This window comes from Lutjanus erythropterus, chromosome 3, assembly GCF_056507025.1.
Source record: "Lutjanus erythropterus isolate fLutEry1 chromosome 3, fLutEry1.hap2, whole genome shotgun sequence".
NCBI lineage: Eukaryota > Metazoa > Chordata > Actinopteri > Lutjaniformes > Lutjanidae > Lutjanus > Lutjanus erythropterus.
In genome coordinates this window covers 30,655,926-30,677,203 of record NC_139319.1, presented here as the reverse complement: position 1 = coordinate 30,677,203, position 21,278 = coordinate 30,655,926, and the positions used below count along the sequence as shown (strand labels likewise).

General features: G+C 39.7%; 1 protein-coding gene across 2 annotated transcripts in view; it reads left to right on the top strand.

The window, feature by feature from the left end:
* LOC146330263 (SEC14-like protein 1) overlaps nucleotides 1–21,278 on the top strand; it is a 39,987-nt gene that overhangs the window by 4,882 nt on the left and 13,827 nt on the right. For both annotated transcript variants that reach the window (XM_084715790.1, XM_084715788.1), the window contains exons 3-7: nucleotides 16,239–16,388; nucleotides 16,510–16,641; nucleotides 19,415–19,543; nucleotides 20,443–20,716; nucleotides 21,074–21,183. In XM_084715790.1, coding sequence (XP_084571916.1) covers nucleotides 16,239–16,388; nucleotides 16,510–16,641; nucleotides 19,415–19,543; nucleotides 20,443–20,716; nucleotides 21,074–21,183 — 795 coding nt within the window. The remainder of the gene's footprint in view (nucleotides 1–16,238; nucleotides 16,389–16,509; nucleotides 16,642–19,414; nucleotides 19,544–20,442; nucleotides 20,717–21,073; nucleotides 21,184–21,278) is intronic.

Sequence of the window (21,278 nt, the reverse complement as noted above, 5' to 3'; positions counted from 1 at the left end):
TACAGACAGGTGCTGTTTTCTTTAAATGGAAATCAGCTTTCTACACCAGCAAGAAAGAGGATGCAGGAAGACTAAATCTCCTTAGCACAGGCTGGATTGAGCACAGGGCAAACAGATGGCTATAAATAGAGGGCTGGTACCTACACCTGGGTCTACACATGCAGCTGAAGGGGGAATAATAATAATAGCAAAGCAGACTTGCATGATTTGTAAGCTGGAGATGACCCTCCTTGTGGGCTTTTTGTAGATGGGACGGGCTTACCGTTGGAAGACTGAGCAAGTAGCCCTAGGTGTTTTTTTGTAAGTAGGGCAGCAACGGATAAGGTGTTTGTAAAAAGTTGTCTTTGTGGTTAAGACGCAAGTAATATGGTCAGAATCTGTAGTCAATTTTTGACTTAAGTGGCTAAAATACATTTCAGGCATTTAAAGCCTGAGTTTGGTGCATTTGGATTATTTTCCCTTCTTGTGACTTTTCTCTGCAGCGAGTATTTTTGCAGACACTGCAGAGCAGACTTAATGGTGCGTCACAACACTTGCTGGCTCTTTTTATTGAAAACCCAGTGAAATCTCGCCCCTCTCACTTCCTCCAGCAGGCCTGTCGCCATTGCAGTGTAACAACATCCTGCATTTGTGGGAAACCATCACGAAGGGTTGATACAGTGCATTGTTTATCTGCTATGTTAAGAAGAATCAGCTTCTCTATGCTAAGACAACTTTCACTTTCAATGTGTGTAAAGAATGCATGTTGTGCAGGCCAGCTTAGGCATTATGCAGAGTAGTTCCGAAAAATATACACATTACTATATTGGGAAATGGCTTAGTTCAGCCTTGCAATGCCTCCCTCCAGTTCCTCTGTCAGAGGCTGCTGAAATATTTGCCAGTAATGGCTTCTCCCTTTCATCTGTTGGGGGATTATATTTGACATTTTGCTTTGAGGAATTTGGTGTTCTCTCTCCACTTGACTCTGTTGTTTAGATACTGTCAGTTCTCTCAAATGCCATTTACTCTTCTGAGGGTAAAAACCAAGGCTCTGCATTCCACAGTTAAAGTCTTAAATGCATTCTCTCAGTCTAGATGAAATACAGCGTCTCTTCACTTGGCCTCATGGAGCCGTGTTCTCTTACAGGTGCTATGAAAGTATTTCAACCTCTGGCTACCACTGCTGTGGTTTGAATGTACTGTTGCATAAGTCAGGCTTGGTTCTCACATGCCCCTTAGCTGTTTTTGTTCTGCAGCCGTTACCTGTTTTGAACATGGTATTCTGGGTATTCCTGTTGACAGCTTTTGGCACATTTGACAGTCATCTCACAACCTGGCTGTTAAAAGCACAATCTGATGGTTGTACTTTAACAGTTATGGCATACTTTCTCCCATCACATTTCAATTATCTGGCACTGGCTTTAATGACAATTAAGTATATGCTTTAGAAAGTAGCTGCCCATGTGTACCGCAATCTGGACATAATAAAGCAAGAAAATAAATTAACTAACCGTCAGCACCATTGTATTATTGGGTGGTGTTCTTTTACTTGTTTTGGCTTGTGGCTATTGTGAAGCACTTTGAGATTGCAACAGTCATTAAGGGCTATACAAATAAACTTGACAGGACCAGACATCACACTTAATTAAAGGTTCTGCTGTAATGTTCCACTGAGTGATTTATTGCAGAAATGCCTGATGTTGAGGATTGCATGTCTTTTAAGAGGCCAGGTCCTGTGAGTACTGACTAGATTACTGTGGCGCCAGAGAGAAATGCACACAACAGCACCTTCAGTATGTATCCTTATAGGAAAGTCTGAACTTCCTTTGTAGATAGATAAAGTTAACTCAGTCAGCACCAGTCTCATCCTTCTGAGAGCTGCAGCCATTGATGGCTGAATACCAACAGAAGCTGAATGGGTTTGTTTGTGCTGCCCATATACCCATGTGTATTAGTGTTGACCTTGATAGCCTCTTATCACTCCACAAAGTTGGAGTTAGTTTTTTTTTGTTTGTTTGTTTGTGGGGCATTTTGAGTATCACTGAAGTAAGGAAGTACAGCAGCAGTTTTTTTTTTTTTTTTAAATTATCCTCTGCCACAGCGGTCCCTTGAGTCTGCTGCGGCATCTCAATAACAGGAAATGTAGTTGATGCTGTTGCTGCTATTATCGCAGCAGTCCAGTCTCAGAGCCTCTGGTCTGTCCTCAGGGAGTCACATAGGAATGTCAAAAGCACAACACAATACCCCACTTGCTGTTGTTTCAGGCCTGAAGGGACAGTTGCTTCTGGAACACATTCACAGATGAAGAATGACTTCAGTAGCCACAAGCAGAATAAAAAAAAACAGCTGACCCTGGAATAGGAAATAACTGCTGATTTGATGCTGTTTGTTCGAGTTGATCTTAAGACAATAGCTGTCCCTAGTCCCAGATTAGTACGCATGCTGCAGAGTGAGGGTATTAAGTGAGTCAAAGCCTATCGTAGCCTAACCTGCTCCATGGAAACGTATGGGTCTGTAGCTAATCCTTGAGGACAAAGTGCTTTGGTCCTGCCTCTGTCCCAGTAGAGTTTCTGCTGGGGAAAGAACAGGATGTGTCACGCAAGTGTAGTGCCTGCTGGACTTGTTGGCACCAACAACGGCAGAGGACATTTCCCTCTTAATGATTAAATCCTCTAACACCGACAACAATGTTAACAAATACATATGCTTTAAATACTGAGTGTTTTCATGGCAACAGTGTGAGTTTCAGAAACAAACTAGAATTGTCAGAAATGTGTTATTGGTGAGTAAAACCTTGTAATGTTTAAAATGGGCACAAAAGCATTCCAAACATATGGTTTAATACATAAAGAACACATAATAAAAGGAAGTGGCTAAAAGATGAGGGAACAGCAGGAATAAATACACCTTACTGGTTAAGCACCACTACCACAAGTAGACAGACAAGAGGGATGAGAATGAAAGGGAGAGGCAGAGTGACCCAGTCTGTGTTAGCCACTTATTAAGCTAAGCTCTACCTGCTAACACAGTAGCCTCTGGGCAACAACCATGTGACTTTGGTGTCTTGGTTTCAGCGTTAACATTTTTGTGGAGCCCTCACACTCTCTTAGGTGAAAGTGAAGGGTAGAAGAGTGCAGTTATGCACCTCCTCCATAAACAGACTGGAACCTGTTGTTTGCTCTACAACAAGGCTCATTAATGAGGCCCGCAATGTATTACTGAAAAGGTGAGGTTTGCATGAAGTGCCATACTTAATTTTTATTATCAATATATGTATGAGGTGTTTTGGCACATGAAAGACATAGGATCAGCAGCGAAACATATGTAACACAAGCCTTGACCAGCCTATGGATGCATGTGATAGTTGGTAGGGGACCTCATCTTTGAAGTGTTTTGTATTGTATTGGATCTTATGCTGATGGTCTTAGGTGCATTTACTTATTTTTGTTTACTTATTTTTGTTCTTCTCTGGTCTCTCTCAAAAACCGGTTCATGTATCTCCCTCTGTCAGCAAGGCATGGCATGAGAAAGAAGTCAATCTGAGAATCCATCATGCAAATGAGAACATTTTGTTCAAGGAAGTACACGCGTCCAATAGATGTCTATCTGTGTCTATTTTGCCTGTTGGTTGGCTTGATAATGGCACCAAATGGCGTTTCAAGACAACTGAGCTCACATTTTTCATGCTACAGAGAGTAAAGAGTTGGTGATGAAATGTTTCATATTACCAGTTTGCTGCTGCATTGGGAGCTCAGATTCTGTGCAGTTTGCTAATTTTGCCTTCTTCTGCACTACGAACTACTTTGACCTTCTTGTGCTTCCTATAACTGCCCATATGAGGATCATGCTAGCATATTTTTCAAGTGTCCGATCACCAGCACATTGTTTTTAGCCTGTTTACTGCCGAGCCAGTGTTTCTAAACTTGGCTCATCCTGCTGTCCCCCTTTCTCTCTGTCTAGCCTGGCTAAGCACAGAGCGGCCAGGCCAGGGTGACATCCTGTCCCACCATGTCCTGACCCACTTATGGCCAGGTCTGGTTAAGGCTTTTGCAGCCCAATTCTCTGGCACAGAAGCATCCCGGGCGTTAGTCTATTGTTTTAATCTGGCTGTGAGCTACTTGCTTGTCTGTCACTCATCTTTGCCTAGTGGTCTCCAGATCTAGAGGCATGTTCTTGTACAAGCAAAGATTCGCCTTCATGACAGCCTTGCCCAAACAAAGAAATGGGGTCATTTTATCAATTCACACAATCTTTTTTATCTTGGCATAGCCACTAAAAAACACAGACAAATAAAATGAAACCTGATTACACTTCATTTATACTAGTTATTCAGACAGAGCTCCTCAAGGGAGATTTAATATCATGAAGGAAATTTAGTCATTCTGTTCCAGTTAAATGTTGATGCTGATTTAGCTGTTTTTGTATGCTTTTCTCAGCAGCTTTTCTCAGCACTGCACCTGTCTGTTCCGATTCAGAGAATTTCCATCCACTTTTCTGAATGAATCTGTCAGAGCTTTGCCTGCAGTGTGTAATTCACTTACGCGGCTAGATGCTGCGTGCCAAAAAACAGTGAAGAGTTATGGCCTGCCTTGGGGAGAGGAGCTTATCGTCCAGTGTGCTGCTTCAAACAGCATTAATAAAGGACTGTGCCACCCACACCACGTGACTCTGAGAGCCTATGAGAAAATTCAGGAGCTGATTTCATTCACTGATCACCGGGACACTCATTCACCCTCTTTCCTGCTGCAAGGTCGAGATGCTGCCCCAACAGCTCCCCTCCCCCACGCAGCTTCGCTCTGCTAGACACAGATGAATGTGTTGGCACATACTCTTACACAATGAGCATATTTTACACTGAAATGATGTACAGTGCGGCAGTGGTGACTGGAATGTGTATAGTATACTATGACAGTCTTTGCATGTGTATGCCTGCTGCCATGCCCCCCCCCCCACCCCTTTTTTTTTTTTTTTTGATAATGTCTAGTTTTATTTTAGGGCTAGTTAAAGCTTTTTCTCCATGCTTTAAACTTATGGTTAAGAATGTTTATCCAAAAAGAATGTTTTACCACAAATGGGGATGGGAAGGTAACACTATCTTTTGTGAAACAGGATCACTATGCACTCACATTTTTGATATGATACAGTATGAATAGTAGGGGACAAACCCACCCTAAGTGCCATTATCTGAATGTTTCCTGGAAAAGATGTTCAGAAATCTCCAGCAGCATTTACCAAAACCATTCAATAAGAGCTTCATCACAGTTAATAAAATAATTGAATGTTGTAAGAGTGGTGGCAGTGAATATGCTTCCCCAGCACTTCTCTCTCCTTTACTGTAAAGCAGGATGTCAATAATGCTGCAGTTTCCTGTAACTCATTGCTTGTTAGGAATTCTCATAGACTTATATGCAGTGGTTTGATCCAGTGAGACTGATGATGGGTAGGGCTGCTCAGTTATGGACACAGTTGATCATCTTGAACGTGTAAGGAGATAATGTGTTCTCATTATGATCTCTATAACAATATGTTAACATCTTCACTTCTGTTTACATCCATATTAATATGTGTGACCGTAGACGGTATTGCACATGACAGGGGTAGTCAGACTGGCTAGAAACATCGTTACTGAGAAGGTACCATCTACAAAGGTGTAATAGATATTAATGTTGCAGCAGATGTGGAGAAATTAAAGTTTCCGTAGACTGCCAAAGTGGCTGAAATCTTTATTTCACTGTTTCCTCCAGGATTTTTTTCAGCAGCAGCGGGAAAGGGTGTTGTTGTACCTGGGTGGTGCATATGTTTTAATAGATATTTTAATATGTAGCTTAAACATCATTAGCAAGTATTTTACAGACGATTATTGAAGTATCTGTTACCCGATTCACTAATGTTATCTAGCTAACATTTGCTGGAACATTATTTCAGAATATATTTTTGGTATTATAGGAAATCAACAGAGAATACATAAAAATTGTAAAATCTAGCTAACTTAATTATAGCTTATCCTCAGCTCTCTCTATTATCAGCCTGCCTGAGAAGAGATATTGTACTGTCTTTTCACTGTTCCACCTCCTTTTCTTAGAGAGGCAGAGCTGGTCCTGATCTCCCTGGGGCCCTAAGCAAAATTCTGTATGGGGTCCTCCAACAGCACCTCTGAGCCATGTAAATGTTTTCCATTTCCACACGGTCGCTCCTGACACCACAGTGATCAAGATGTAATCCTCCCTTTTTAAAAACAGTTTGCTCCATCTGTCGGTCTAAGAGTAAGTAGAACACAACAGAACTAAGTGTGAAAAATATTTATTGAATAGAATATGTTCTATTGAATCTTAAGATAAGTAAATATTGAATGAATAAGAAATTGCAGAAAAAATAAAACGTAGTACTTGATGGTTATTATTTACTGAGAGATGTGCATCCATATTGCCCAGTATGCCCAGCTAATCAACATTTTAAATTCAATATTTTATCCAATCCATTGCTTCCCATCTTAGATTAGTCCAGGGCTGTAACTAAACTTTGACTGAGACATTAGATAATCACTTGTTTTAAAATTCACTATTGTATTTTGTTTTATGTTATATGTTTTGTTTTTTTCCCGCTTTTGTGACCACAAGGGTAGTTCTGCTTCATCCTTTCATTGAAGTTAATAAATTAAATAAATAATAATAAATAATAAATAAATTGCAGAGCCCTACACAACTTGTGTAGTGAGCTTATCATGCCGTTGGGCTCTGTAGAGAGAAAGAACAGCCGTTTGAGTGCAGTGGTGCGGACAGCTCTGTAGAGTCATGTAATTGCAGCTTCATGACAATTTCATAAAATTCTGAAGCAGCAGCAGGTTTTTATCCCTAGTTTTCAGTCTGTTTTATTTCTTGACTTATATTGCTTATTTTCCTTTTCAAACAAGAGTTCAGTAAGACCTTAAAGGATTTAATGTTTTGTAAGTTGTACTGTTTTGTTATTTCTTAGTTTTATTTTACTTTTGTTTTTTCTGTAAATGTCAGTAGTATCTGTCAGTGAAAACTGTTGAAAGCTAAACCTAAATAGATTTGATAAGGAACTGCAAAATGTTTCATATACAATCAACAGATTCCACACTGGATTCAGATTTGACAAAATATCAGTAGATCCCATTGTGTCCTTAGATATTGAAATGTGTCCTCGAACATTGCTCCATTTCATCATTTGGGCACATCATTGTTACAGGAGTTCCTATTTTTTAATGAGCTTACAGAGTTAAAGCTGACTTTAACAGAGTTATTTTTCAGTAAGCCTTACAACAGCAAAAATGCATACAGTTCAGCATTTCTTGTTCTTACTGTGATGACTTTTTGATAGCCGACAGATGGCCATCCTGCTGCTTTCTATTACCTGGTGCGCGCATATATCCAGTCATGCATGCATAACCTAGCACTACAGTTTAGCATATTGCATGGCCCACCAAATATTTAGGACGTTGCATTTATATAAGGTTTGTGTACTTGGCAGATTGTCCCCCTCCTCTCTCCAAGTTGGTAGTTCCAGGCAGTTCTGCCATTACAATGCACACTGTAGCAGTGAGATCACTGGAAGGAGAGAAGTGGGTGGTATGGCATGCAGAGACCAAAGGCTCTATTGTTGCATCTGTTCAATCAGGAGCTTGTTCTCTCTCCTACCCAACATCCAGTCTACACCTACGCTCAGATGCTGTCGGACCTGATTGAACTTTTCATCTTTAGGTAGTGCTATGATTTCCCTTTGTTTCTAATGACAAGCCTTTTACATCACACTTACTTGCATTATCACTACTCTCTCTTCAGATGTGATGGCAGCTGAAAACATTTAAGTCTGTTTAAGTATAGCAAATAATATGTTAAGCAGTCTACAAATAGATTAGTATTCATGCCATATCAACACTGGAGGCTATGTCCAAAGCATCCCTGTTACGTTGCAGTGCAGTGTGTTTAACTGGTTGGTCCACCTATGGAGAACAGGAACATGGAGGCTCTTTTCCTAAGAGTGCTTTCACCTATTGAAACTCACATGAGTGGCTTTCTATTCAAATGCTCCGTCTGTACTCATTGATTCAATAAATGACATGAGTCATAGTGAAACCAGTCTTATTGAAATGCCTGATAGACCAGTCCTACTGCCATTATTTGCCCCCCCACAATACTGTGGCCAGGATAATTAACTGTAATGTTGATGCTAAAATGATGGTAAGTTAATCATTGTTAAATAGCAGTGTATTTGGTGACAATGATCAACGTGGAAACCAATTTATGTTTTCAAGAAAAGCAGTTAAAGTAAAGTAAGTGTTAATTATGTTAATTTGTAATTTGTTGAAAAATGAGAGGTGGAGCAGAACTTTTAGTGAAAACATTTTCTTTTGTGTATGATTCAAATATGTTACTTGTCTTGATTTAAATACCTTATTTCCTTGGTCTGTATTGTGGAAATGGCCCATGTCCATTTTTGAATAAAGCTTTAAGCTTTAAAGCTTTAATATTTGCATATGCTAAAGTATAGCAAGAACTCAGATTCTTAAAGGCACAGTCTTGTAAACTGTTATGGCCTTTGAGCTCCGCCATTCAACAAACAAAACAAAACAAAACAAAACAAAACAAATGTGTGTGTGTATATGTCTATTATTAAGCTTGTGTCTCTGTACCTGGAAAAACACCTCATTTACAGTCATTGCAATGGTTTTGGTGTCAGGATCGCATTAATGAAATGTCAGGAAATGAAATATAATCTAATCACACAGCTTGCTGGAAAAATTTCTTTCCTCTTGGTTTCATTGTTACAAGTATTAGACCTTCTCCTTCTTCCTGATAATAGTACCCTGATAAACCAGTACAGCCTTTAACCTGCCAATTCATATGTATAAAGATACGTTAAGTGACAACATAACACCAATATTTTTTTTCTCATTTTTCACACTTCCCTGTGCATTTGAGGCATTTAGAAGAAACACAAAATTTTCAAGCTGCCAGCTCAGTAATTTTCCTCCTGCTCTTCCCCCATCCTTGTCGATGACCTAGTTTAGAGTTTATAGCTTTGCACTCTGAAATGAAAACCAAGAGGAATTTTCCTCCCCATATGCCGTTCTCTATACCTCATTCTATATAACCTATTCACCTCAGGTTATGCAAACAAATTCCAGTAATGTCTTGTGCATCAGGAATATTATTTTCAGAAGCATGTTGTTTGACTAAGACAGCCTGCATCATGAATGAATGTGACATTATTTGTAATTTGGCAGCATTGGCATCCTGCTGGTTCCCAGTGATAGCTAGGAGTAGATCATTTATCTTTAGTCCTAATAGTCTCTCAAATGTTCTTTGTGACTCTGACTGTCCATCAGACAGCATCCCAACATTCTCTTTGCAATCACCATCAAACATGACTCAGTAAATCCAATTAAGTTTTGGCACACCCGTGGCGGACAATTCCCCCCCAAAAACAGGAGTTTGACAAGTGTCCAATCACAACAGTTGACATGACGTTCCAACAGGTCAGGACCCAAGATTGCCTGAGGGAGCTCGTAATGATTTTTGTCACCAAACATTGGCTAAATGACGTCATGCCCCTGCCAGCAGCACTCACTCAAAGCCTCATTTGTTTGTGTCTGACGTCAAGGCCTGTATGTATTTGTTATGCAATATGCATTCTGACTTTTCAGAGAAAAATCGGAGAGCAGTATCAGAAAAAGACTGAAGTGTGGCACCATTCCCGATAATGAAGCCTGTTGTTTGCTATCAGTTGGCTCAGGCCCATCCTACATCCAGGATATAGTCTAATCATACACCCCAGCCTGTCCGCTACCCTCTGTTACTGCCAATCAGCTCACCACTCTCTCACTACAAGGGGGGCCCAGCTACCACTCAACAAAGCCATGGTTGTTTGTGGTCCTTGCTCCACAATGTTTGAATGAGCTCCCCATTAACATCAGGACAGGAGAAACTCTTTCATCACAGATTGAAAACTCTCCTGCTCAGACTGCACCCATGATAAATAAAACAAAAGAATGACGGAAGGAAAGAAGGAAGTACTTGCTGAGACATGCAGTTATTCTTTCTGTGTACTATGCGTCTACGTTACTGGTCTATAAATAACACCAAATGTGTAAGTTATCCTGACTCATTTGATTGTCTGAACACCAACAAAAGGCATAGTTTGTTCTGTATTCAAACTTTAGAATGATTGAACGTATGAACAGAACATGTGAAGTGTTTCTTATTTAATCACTCTTTCGAATTTCCTCAGAATACCTATGGAGAGCAGCCAGATCGACCGCTGTGTCTCAGCTTTTCTGTGCTTTGTTTGGCGGAATGTTTTGACTTGATGTCTAAACTGTCTTCATCAAGTATCCTAATCTTAAAAGTGGCCCCAACGAAAATGGTCCTGTGTCAGCTGATTAAAAATAGCAGAGGCTGACCTCTGGGCAGCTGCTGTCTCTATTACACAACCATTTTCCTAAGTTCCAAAGATGTGACACTGCTGCTGAGGAAGTTTGATGTGATCTGTGCTCAGACTGTTGGTCCCAGGAGACCCACAGGACAAGGATTTTCATCTTAGCCATGGCAGCTTGACCCTCATTTTACTTTCAGGATTGACTAGATGAACAAACCACATTATCTAAGATGCAACACACCAAAAAGTGGAGTAAAAGTTTTTTGTTGTTGTTGTCGTTGTTGTTTTTAAACCTTTTGTGCTCTGGGAGCAACAGGAGAATGGTCTTGTCAAACAAAAACTGATAAGCCTTAGTTAAGCCTAAGTTTGTGGCATTTTATTTTTGGTTATGCAACTGAACTTAATGTGAAAGCTGTGTGTAAAACTTGATATACCAGAACATTTACCATCAAGTCAGTTCCTGTCTTCTGTGGCTCCCAGTAGTTCTCTTGAACAGCCGTAAATTGATTGCATCACATCTGTTGCTTTGCCTTTGGGTGAGGGTGTTTCTTACTTCAGCCAATCCAGTAATACTTTGTGGTACCATATTACAATGCAGTGGTGAACTCATACACCTCGCTTCTCTAACCCCAGTCATGTTATATGTCATGCATATATAGTACAGTATACACAGTAAATACATTAAAAAAAAAAAAACTCTTGCGCTTCTTTGCCATAAATGTCACTTCCTTTATCTGTATTTATTGTTACTGTGTCATGTTTGGTCTGTCAATATGATCCAGCACCATTGTTACCAACAAGTGTTCCGGCACATTCACTGTAGTTGGCGAATAAAGTGACACTCCCACTTGATACTAGACGCTCTCCGACATTTTGGGTCTTTAACCATTAAAAGCAAAAACTAGGTCAACTGCCTTATGCAATCTCATACCTGCTCATTTTTGTGTGTGGTATAAATGGTATGAAAATAATTGAAGCTTGTGACTCAGTTGTCTCACATTGTATCTACTTTAGGATTGGGCAGTTTAATGAAACATGTCACGAGACAATATATTTGTTTGCTGTTTATCCCATGGTATATTTCCTTTTGAAATCTCTTGGTTTGGAAGATCACTGTCAGCATGATTGTTTTATGACAAGATTTTAGTTTGAAAGATTTTTCCATCAGTGTGAAAAAAGCCTTAATTTTAGGCTGTAACTAACAAAGTTGGATGGATTTTGGTGGTTTGCTTTACTTACCAGACAAGGAAACACTGGTAATTTATTGAGTGGCTGATAATATTTGAACAGTCACTTGCCATTTGGCCGGCAGACAAAAAGTTCATTTTGCACCCTGACTGCAGCTAGTAATTATTGTCACATTATCTCGGTTAATTAGTTGGTCTACTAAACATCAGAAAATGGTGAAAACGCCCATTGTGGTTTCTCAGAGCTCAAGGCCCACAGGATGTCAAAGTCCCCAAAATTGTCTGAAACAGTTTCATTTCAAGATATTTTTAGATTAATTTAATATTTTTGGCTGTACTTGAATTGTCAAGTTCTGAATTTGTTGAGGGTTAAATTGTGACTGCTGTTGAGGTGTCATATTCAAACTTGAAACAGCTCTATGTCCTGTATTTTTTCGGATTGTGTTTGCAGCTATATTTAAATAGTTTTTTTATGCCATAAATTCAAGCCAGATAATGGCTGGGCAGCCTGCCAGCACTCCTGTTTTCTTGCCTGGTAGTACCTTTGACACGTATACATGCAACATGCAGCCTCTGTAGTCTTGAAATGTATTATGAATCCCATCGGAACTCCTGGATTTCCTGGATCTCCCTTCCTGAACAGAATGGCTCTTGTTTTCCATACCCATGTCCTTCTCCACACTGCCTGTTGTTGAAAAGGGAAAATGTTTTCTGTGTATGCAGGAAGGGATTAAGTAATCATGTATTGTTTTTATATTTTCTCTCATGCACCCCAAAGAAAGCACATAAAACCCCCAGACACATTCCAGGAACCATTACTCATGGCTTGGCCAGTTGAGGTGTGTCTGGACATTTCCTGTCACCATGGAGACTGGAGGGCGATGTTCTTGCAGTCTTTCCTAGACATGCAGTTTTTTCAGTGAGCCTGGAAACTTGAATTTGTTGTGTTATATTTTCTTTTAGTGTGTCAGTGTGCTAAAACTTTCCAGGAAAGAGTTAAGGTGAAGGCCAAATGAATATTTACTGTGGTGGAGTTCGGTAACCATGTCTGTTTGGGTTGATTTGTCATCAATGCCTGCTCCTTATCCCAAAGACTGACCTCAGGGCGGGTGGATGTTTGTTACTACATTGCATCTTTAGCTCTGAGAAATCTGGTTTCAATGTTAAATGAATTGAATAGAACCTCACAGCTATCACATATACAGCTTATTGTTGTTAAGTTGTAGCTTTTTGCTCAGCACACCCTTGGCAATGTTATGTGATGTTGAATCCATTATCTATTGTTGAATTCAGTAGATTCATCAGCAGGTTTCATGGCTGTATCCCATCCCCCAAGTCCTCTGCACCATTTCTCTCCGTGACAGTGGAGAGGAGGAGAAGATAAAGAAAGGATGTCTTAAGAGAATACTGTTAAGTGTTACACACTTCCACACTGGTAAATTGTAGGTCAATATAGACTTGAGTAATTGCCTGGATAAATGTCATGTCATGCCCACAGAACTCTTCATCACATGATGTGTGACTTAAGGATGCTTTTGCAGAGTATCGCAGGAGATGAATGTAGGTTAGATCCTGTGAGAGCTGAGTTGTCACATCCTGGATAGACTTGGTGTCAGGTTTGTTGACTAAAACAGGTTCTTATGAAAACTATGCAAATGCTTTGAAAGGTTAATATTTCAAGTAGTCGAAGGGGAAAGAAATTAATTTGAGACATTACCTGTAATTCAGACCAATTGGGCAGTGTAGCTGTTAGTTTGATTCAGAGATTGTTAGGATAAAATTACAACAGTAAGTTTTACTATAATTTTCACTTCATAGCAGTTCACAGTCATTAGTAGTATCATACTTTATGTAGCACAAAAGTCAGTCATATGAAAAGATGTGACCAGCTTTGGTCTCTGTGAAGGGTTTGTACAAAGTCTTGAAAAATTAGAAAATGGTTAGGCCTAATTTTAGATTTTCAGGGTTATGTATATGCTTGAATTTGAATATACTTGAAAAATGCTTGATTTTCAATATTGTCTAATCTGATGTTTTTCATGGACAGAATCACTCATGTGAATCAAAAAATCTTTTTTATTTGAAATGAAATGATCCCACTGTCATTGTTGTAAATAAGTCGATTTCTGATCCTTTAATAAGTTAAATTAATATGAATGACTCTTGAATAGAGAAAGTGACAATATACATTGATTGCTTTGTTTATAAAGGAATTTGCAATTGCATTCATAATAATAATTTAGATGTGATAAAGGCTACAAGAGTCTGGAAGTATCTGGTTTAGGTACCCTGAAATTGCTTCGAAAGCAGTTGAATTTTACTCCTGAAAAGCTGTATGAACACTGTCTGTGTATTTACAAAAAAAGCAGCAGTGTAGCCTAGCAGCATGCCTGTACATTCTCTTTTTCAGGAATAACCTGGTATCATAACCCTCCTGTTTCCTGTTTTGAAAACTGAAACAGTGGGCACTATTTTCATTGCACGGGGGGCAGCTAAAAGTTGTTCTTTGTTTAATTTAGTTTGTTTTTTCATGAAGCAGAACAAGACTCCCATGGAGGCTTTTTGTTCCTCTTAGTGGTTTACTGTCTCACGTAAGGTAAACCCTATGTTTTTGTACAGTATGTAAGCCCATTGTTTGAGTGAAGAGTAGTGGTGTTTTTGACAGCACCCTGCATTTGTGGTTGAGTTTGTTGTTGGCGTATGGTTGTTTTTAATGGGTGAAACTGATGTTTACAGTCAGTGCTGTTACGCTGACGGCAGTACAAAGCCTGCGCCCAGTGTTCCAGAGCATCAGGGCAGAAAAACAGAGCTCAGCATTCACTCAGTCAGTGGACAGTGGGCAGCTGAGTGGCTCAGTAGCCCTGGCAGCGGGATGCCAGGAGCTGCTGAACCCTACTGACTGCCTACTCAGACACAAAACTAATGACTGCTGCTGCTGATCAACATACTAAACAGTCTAAACCTGCACTTTTTTATGTGTAAAGATAAAAAAAATTGTATCGCACTTTGAATAATTGTAAGCTTTGAATTTTAAACTCCATCTTATGTCTAAATGATTTCTGTTGTCACGGTTTCACAGCATCTCAAAGACACTTGAGTTGTCCTGTGGTCCCTAGAACACAGCTTCTTTATCAGGAAGACTCAGCTGACACTAACTCAGCCGACCTTAAAAGCCTTGTGAACAGCACTTGGTCTTTCACTTGATCTTGCATAGATTGTCTTTGCCCCTGTATGATATTTTCAGGCATACTGTACATTATGTCCCCATTGGTGAAGTGGTAGATTTGCAGCTGATAAGATTGTACTCTCACATTCCTCTCTTCTTAGTTTCCATTGTATTTTTTAATGTCATTTTTCCTCTTCTCTTTTCCACCATCCCCACATTCACTCATTGACTCATTGATAAATGCATTAATTCATACCAGTTATTAAAAATGAGGAAATACTCTGTTTGTTTATACAGCAAGGTTATATGACATAAGAGTCTCAGGCCAGCTCAGTGTTTTGAATAACTTTGGCTGTGTCTCCAGCACATGTTATCATCAACATCACTCAGTTTACTGTTGACTGTCTAGTTTTTCAGCGCCGCCAATCAGATCCAAAACAGGAAAATGGTGGTGATAAAGAAAAAGGAACAAATGGGTGCTGCTGCTGCATGTTGTGTCAGCCAAGGCCGAATTGCATAACAGCTGGCTGGCCCTGCGTGAGAGTGGAGTGTGCCAATGTTTTGCATTTATGAGACCATGTAATTTGGAGACACAGTGTTGCCCCTGGGCTCTGAGACTCTCATTCTGCGTTGGTTCCTATTTTGCAAAAGGAATTAAAAAGTGCTTTATTTTAGTCTGGGCTATTGATGCTGTGGCTTAGCTCGACTGAGAAGTTTGGAAGGGTGCAAAGTTGAAGGAGCTTTTGTTTGGCCTTTCACTTGCATGCTGCATAGAGCTTGTTCTCTGCCCACCTATTCACATTCTTCAGCCCCTCTTAGTTCAATACTTGCACTCTAAAGGAATCTGTGAACTTTTTTCTAATGAATTTTATATAAGCTGGCATTGGAATATCCATTGTTGCTGTGTGGTATTTTTAACCTGAATTTATCCTGAACCTTTCTGTCATATGTATAGAATAAATATCACCATAACATTTTCTAAGCAGACAGAATGTCAGAGCCCTAAAACAGTACCGTGATTAAGAAGCAGTTCTAAAAGCCTTTACACCCTGAAAAAATGAATTTGAATGCATTGTTTACATCAAAATGGGATGTCATCAGCCATATATTTGACACCAGCCAATTAGTCTGTTTTTCAGCCAAGCCTTTAATCATCTAATAAATCACTTTTCTGGTTAAATTTGGTGAGCTACTTTGGCATTCTGCAGAAAACAGCTGGTACAGGGATATCGCTTGCTTAATTTAAAATCCATTAAATTTCCTTCATGAATACACTGAAGACTAACCTTTGTCTAACATAGGTGTTGTTTCAGGCACTGCTGTCAGTGTCAGATTGTCATTGTCTGCCCTCTGCTCAGCAGGGAGAGAGATGACACTGAGGCTATTGAAATCTCTGTTCTTTTCTTCTTACTGTATTCACTATAACGAAACCTGAAACCTAAAAGATATCTTCCCTGATTAAAAACCACTGTGTTAGCTGACAATTTTGCTCCACCTTCCTCTTTCAGGCCTATGAGCGCCGGTTCCCAACCTGTCACCTTATCCCCATGTTTGTGGCGAGTGACGTGGTGGATGAGGAGACCAGCGAGGATGGTTCCACCCACAGGGTTGAGCGACGCTGTGCCCTAGATGTTGATGCCCCACGCTTGCTCAAAAGGGTATTTGGCACTTGATTCATTTTTAGCCTTATGTACAGTTGTTTATTAAGCTGCAATATGTTGTCTCATGTCAGGGTAGTTTTATGTAACATGAGCGATTTTGTGTATGCGTGATTTGCAGATTGCGGGTGTGGACTATGTCTACTTCATCCAGAAAAACACGCTGAACCGGAAGGAGAGGACCCTTCACATTGAGTCCCATAATGAGACCTTCTCCAACAGGGTCATCATCCATGAGACCTGCTGCTATTCGGTCAGTAGCATACATACCCCAGAGTAATCATTAAAAAAACATTAATAATGAGCTGGATTCATACATCTATGTACTCTCATAACCCTGAACCTGGCAGTTTCATGTCATGCATAGCCCATTGAGTTAGACAGAACCATACATCTCTGTTCTCATAGACAAATGAGCAAACACACACACACACACACACACACACACACACACACACACACACACACACACACACCTACCTCTCTCCCTCCCTCCTGTAAAATTGTTCAGCTGCTGCACACCCATGTTAATGTTTGTGCCTCCTCTAATCTCCTCCCTGCTTCCCTGCAGAGAAAGCCATGTTTAGACTAGCACTGAGTATGTTGCTAGCTATCTCACCCCATCTCTGCCTGTGAATTATTCAGTCCCCTCACATTCTGGCTGAATGCTCTCAAATACTGATCTGAAACCAGCATGTCTTCCCTTTTCTCCCAGACCCACTGTGTGTTGCATCCTTACCTCTGATTTCAGATCTGCACATTCATGAATGGATGTGCTGTGAGTTAATGAGGTCAAGCACATTGTATTAGCTTCCAACCAACTAGAGTGCTAATTTTAGGTCCAAGGCCACACAGAGGTTCTTCTTGTGTGCTTTAGCTCACTGTGCTAACAGTAACTAGGATGGACAGCTCAATTAGACAGAGCTAATGGACCCAGCTAAAGCTGAAATATTTTGTTAGCCAAGGGTAATGAAGCTACCAGCACAGTCCCTTCAAAAAGCATTAAACTCTTGACTTCTTTCTAAATTTAATGATCTTGTAGCCTGAATCAAAATACATTTAAATTATTTGTGAATAGAATATTTGGGATGTCTTCTTCAGGTTTTTTGGCCTTGATCCCAGGTTGTGTCCCTTCGTATCAGGTCTGAGTACTTAATCCAATCAGAAACTCATATTTACCTAAATGTTGATTAAATATGTCCCTGACATATTGAAAGAAGAGCTGTAGCCTACTAAATCTGACACAGCTTTTTTTGTATTTCATCTAAACACTGGAGGGCCTCATTCAAATCTGTGAAATAATGTGTTTAAAATATTGATATGAATAACTTGTTGGAATGCAACTCCAAAAATTAAACGGATGTGAAGCAATGTGCTAGAGAGAAGACTTGTCACTCTATTGGAGTAGTTGACACTACAAAAAAACAATAATTTGCGGTGGTACAGTGATGTTATAAAGCAATACATATTTTACCACATAAAGAATCTTTGACCGTATATAGACCCCAGCTGGAGAAAGGCCACAAACCGGCTACAGAAACAGCTGATATGATCGGCCACTGCTTGTCATTTTAATTGATGAAACTGACAGTGCATTCTAAAAACGAGAAACTGCTACCATTGTGTCAGAACAGAGTCTATCACCATTGCAACCAAATAATTTTTCACGTTCAGTGCAGCTTAGAGCCTGGCTGTTGTTAAGGAGAGAAGTGCTACAACATTAGCAAGTGGAGGTGGACAAAACAGTGTAGAGTATAGGAAGTGTTGGATTTTGAATGGCTTTACTTTAGCTGATACCGATCCGGTACTGGCCAAAGATCCTATTACACTTGGGATCAACTCAGGACATCCCTATGTTGCAGACCTATTCAATTACTTCTAAAGACGGGACAGATTTGAAAAACAGCCAAGGGGCTGGATGTTTACATTTTCTATGTCTGATCTGTACCTTTTTATTTTTTCTCCACTTTACTAGTTTCACAGTTGGAAAAGATGCATTATGTACAAAACGAAAAAACGAAAACAATGCACATTTGCAATCCTAGATTAGAAGCAGCTTGTTGTTTTAATAAACACAGTGTAATTTAATATTTTATTTACTTCAGTCTCCTACATTCCCTCAGCTTAAACAGCCTAAGTTAATACTTTTTAAATAATAAGTGTCTCTGTGCTTAAAGGTAGAATCAGTAGGATTTGTTTGAGCTGTTAGTGAATGTACGAGAAAGATGTTGATGTTGTTGAGCCTCCGTCCCAGGACCTCAAATACAGACATTTTGAGTTGGTAAAGCAACCTGAACACAGCGAAACAATGAGAAAATAAGGAAATACAGGCAGAGGGCAGGGTCTCTATAGATAGAACCACACACGACACGCTTCTAGTGGGGCATAAATCATGACTGAACTTTATTAGGTTACATGAGGCTGTACAGTGCATATTATGCTTTTAACTACAGAAAACCAATGGATGGGCTATGGGCTTAGAATGTCCACCGGTTATTTAAGTAAAATCACAACAGTAAACTTATTTTAATAATTATAAATGAGCAAAGGGCTGGATTAAGGTTGGTAAAAGGCCGGATTTGGCCCAAAATACACCAGAATGAAATATTTATAGCACCTTTTCTTTAGAGTTGCCTATTAGTGATTAGTGAGAAAATGCTTTGCATTACTTGATATTACAGTCATTGACCAGCTAATCCTGATGATCTATTTCAGTTTTGTTTAAAAGAGGCTCTCTGTTTATTTAACATCACCTCTCATAATCTTTACACACCGTAATCATGTGTCCTTGTATGTTTGCGTGCAGTCCTTTTTAGCTCCAAATGGTTCATGTGTAAAGGACTGGCTGATTTTACATGGACAGACTGACACACACACTCCCACTCGCAGTGCACAGTGTGAAAATTGTTCTCTGCGTGCGTCACCATCTAGTGAAGCTGGGTGTGTGGTTACCATAGTAACCTGGTCATCTTTTTTCTTGTTTCTGTGTATATACAGTGTAATATACAGTGTGTGTGTTGGTACAGGTTCATCCGGAGAATGAGGACTGGACGTGTTTTGAGCAGACTGCCAGCCTGGACATCAAGTCCTTCTTCGGCTTTGAGAGCACTGTGGAAAAGATTGCTATGAAGCAGTATGCCAGCAGTATCAAAAAGGTGTGTGTGGATGTGTTGTTAAACCTAATCATTACATGTACTTGGTTATTTGTTTTTTTCTGTGCATAAACAAAAACATAAGTTCACAACAGATGAATAGTTGCATAATGGGTGCTGTATGTATTATGCAGAACTGACATCAATCTATTCTGTGAAGTTTGGTGTTACAGAACAAGGCTTCTCGAGAATGAATCAGTCATCTGTCTCATGTTGCAATTGCATAAATGAGCTTGTATAATCTCTTTGAGTGGACAGGGGTCTTCTACTGTGGTCCCAGTGAGTCATCTGCATTCAGCTAGGACTTATGTGGGCAATGTTAAATACATTCCTTTTATTTTCTCTCTCTGTTACACAACACTTCAGCTGGAAAACATAATGAATATGCAGAGTAGAGCTGCAACAATTAATTTAGTATTAATCGTCTGTTGAATTAATTGCAAACTATTTGGGTAATTGACCTCTGAGTCATTTTTAAAGAAAAGAATGTCCAAATTCTCTAACAGTTTCTTCAGTGTGGATATTTCCTGGTTTCTTAGTCTTCTGTGACAGTAAACTGAATATTCTTGGATTGTTGACAAAACAAAACATTTGAGGATGCATCCCTGGCTTAGGTAAACACTGGTCAACATTTCTCAAATGTTTCAAACAAAACAACTAATCAATTAAATGGTTGATTACTTTCTCAAGTTATTGATAAGGAAAATAATAGTTAGTTGCAGCCCTAATGCAGAGCCTTGACTTTTGTTACTTTCAATGAGGTAAATATGAAGCTATAGTGTAATGAGTATTATTGGTCTATATCCCAAATTCCTGTCTTAAACCTCATTCCCTTAAATTCACAATCTCTTCTGCTATTTTACCATAATTCTGACTCCTTTTTTCCCTTCATGTCCTCACAGGGAAAAGAAATCATAGAGTTCTACTTGAAGGAGTTAGAAGATGAAGGGATCACCCACGTGCCACGCTGGACACCCTCCTCCCTTCCTCTGCCTCTCCCCAGGCCAACCAGCCTCTCCACCAGCCCACCAGTCGTCCCCAAACTTGCAGTCACGCCTGCCGTTTCAATCCCGCTGCCCGCCGATGCTAAGGACAGCGCCTCTCAGGACACCAAGCCGGACGGCGGTGCACTTCAGGCAGACAGCCTAACAGAGATCCTGGCTGGTACACCTGAAGGTCTGTTCCTATACATGATTGAAAAATCAAGATCACTTCTTGCATATATGAAAATATTTACACTAAAGTAGCACTGTTAACATTACAGCAGAATACAGAGTAGAAAAATTATGAATTTTACAGCAAAAACGATGAAAGCAAGAACTTATTGTTTAGTCTTGGAGGGAAAGTACAATTGAAAGCAAAAAGAGAAAATAACTCTACAAAAGGTGGTCCAACTGTTTTTGATCATCTTGAACTGACAGAAATGACAAGATATTGTAGGGTTTTGGTTTCATTAAAGGTGTGTGGTCCATATTAATTTGCCTTCTGCTTTATTTTTTTGTTAATTAGAGGTGTTCTGTTTTTGTGTTGCAGATAAATTGGATGCAGACTATATCAAACGTTACCTAGGTGACCTGACCCCCCTGCAGGAGAGCTGTCTAATCAGACTTCGCAAATGGCTGCAGGAGACGCATAAGGGGAAGGTAATGTTGTGTTTTGCAGTCTTTGTAAAAAATGGAGTTAAATAGGAGAGCATTTTTTAAGGTATAATCATCTAAGACATTTTTACAAGACTGAC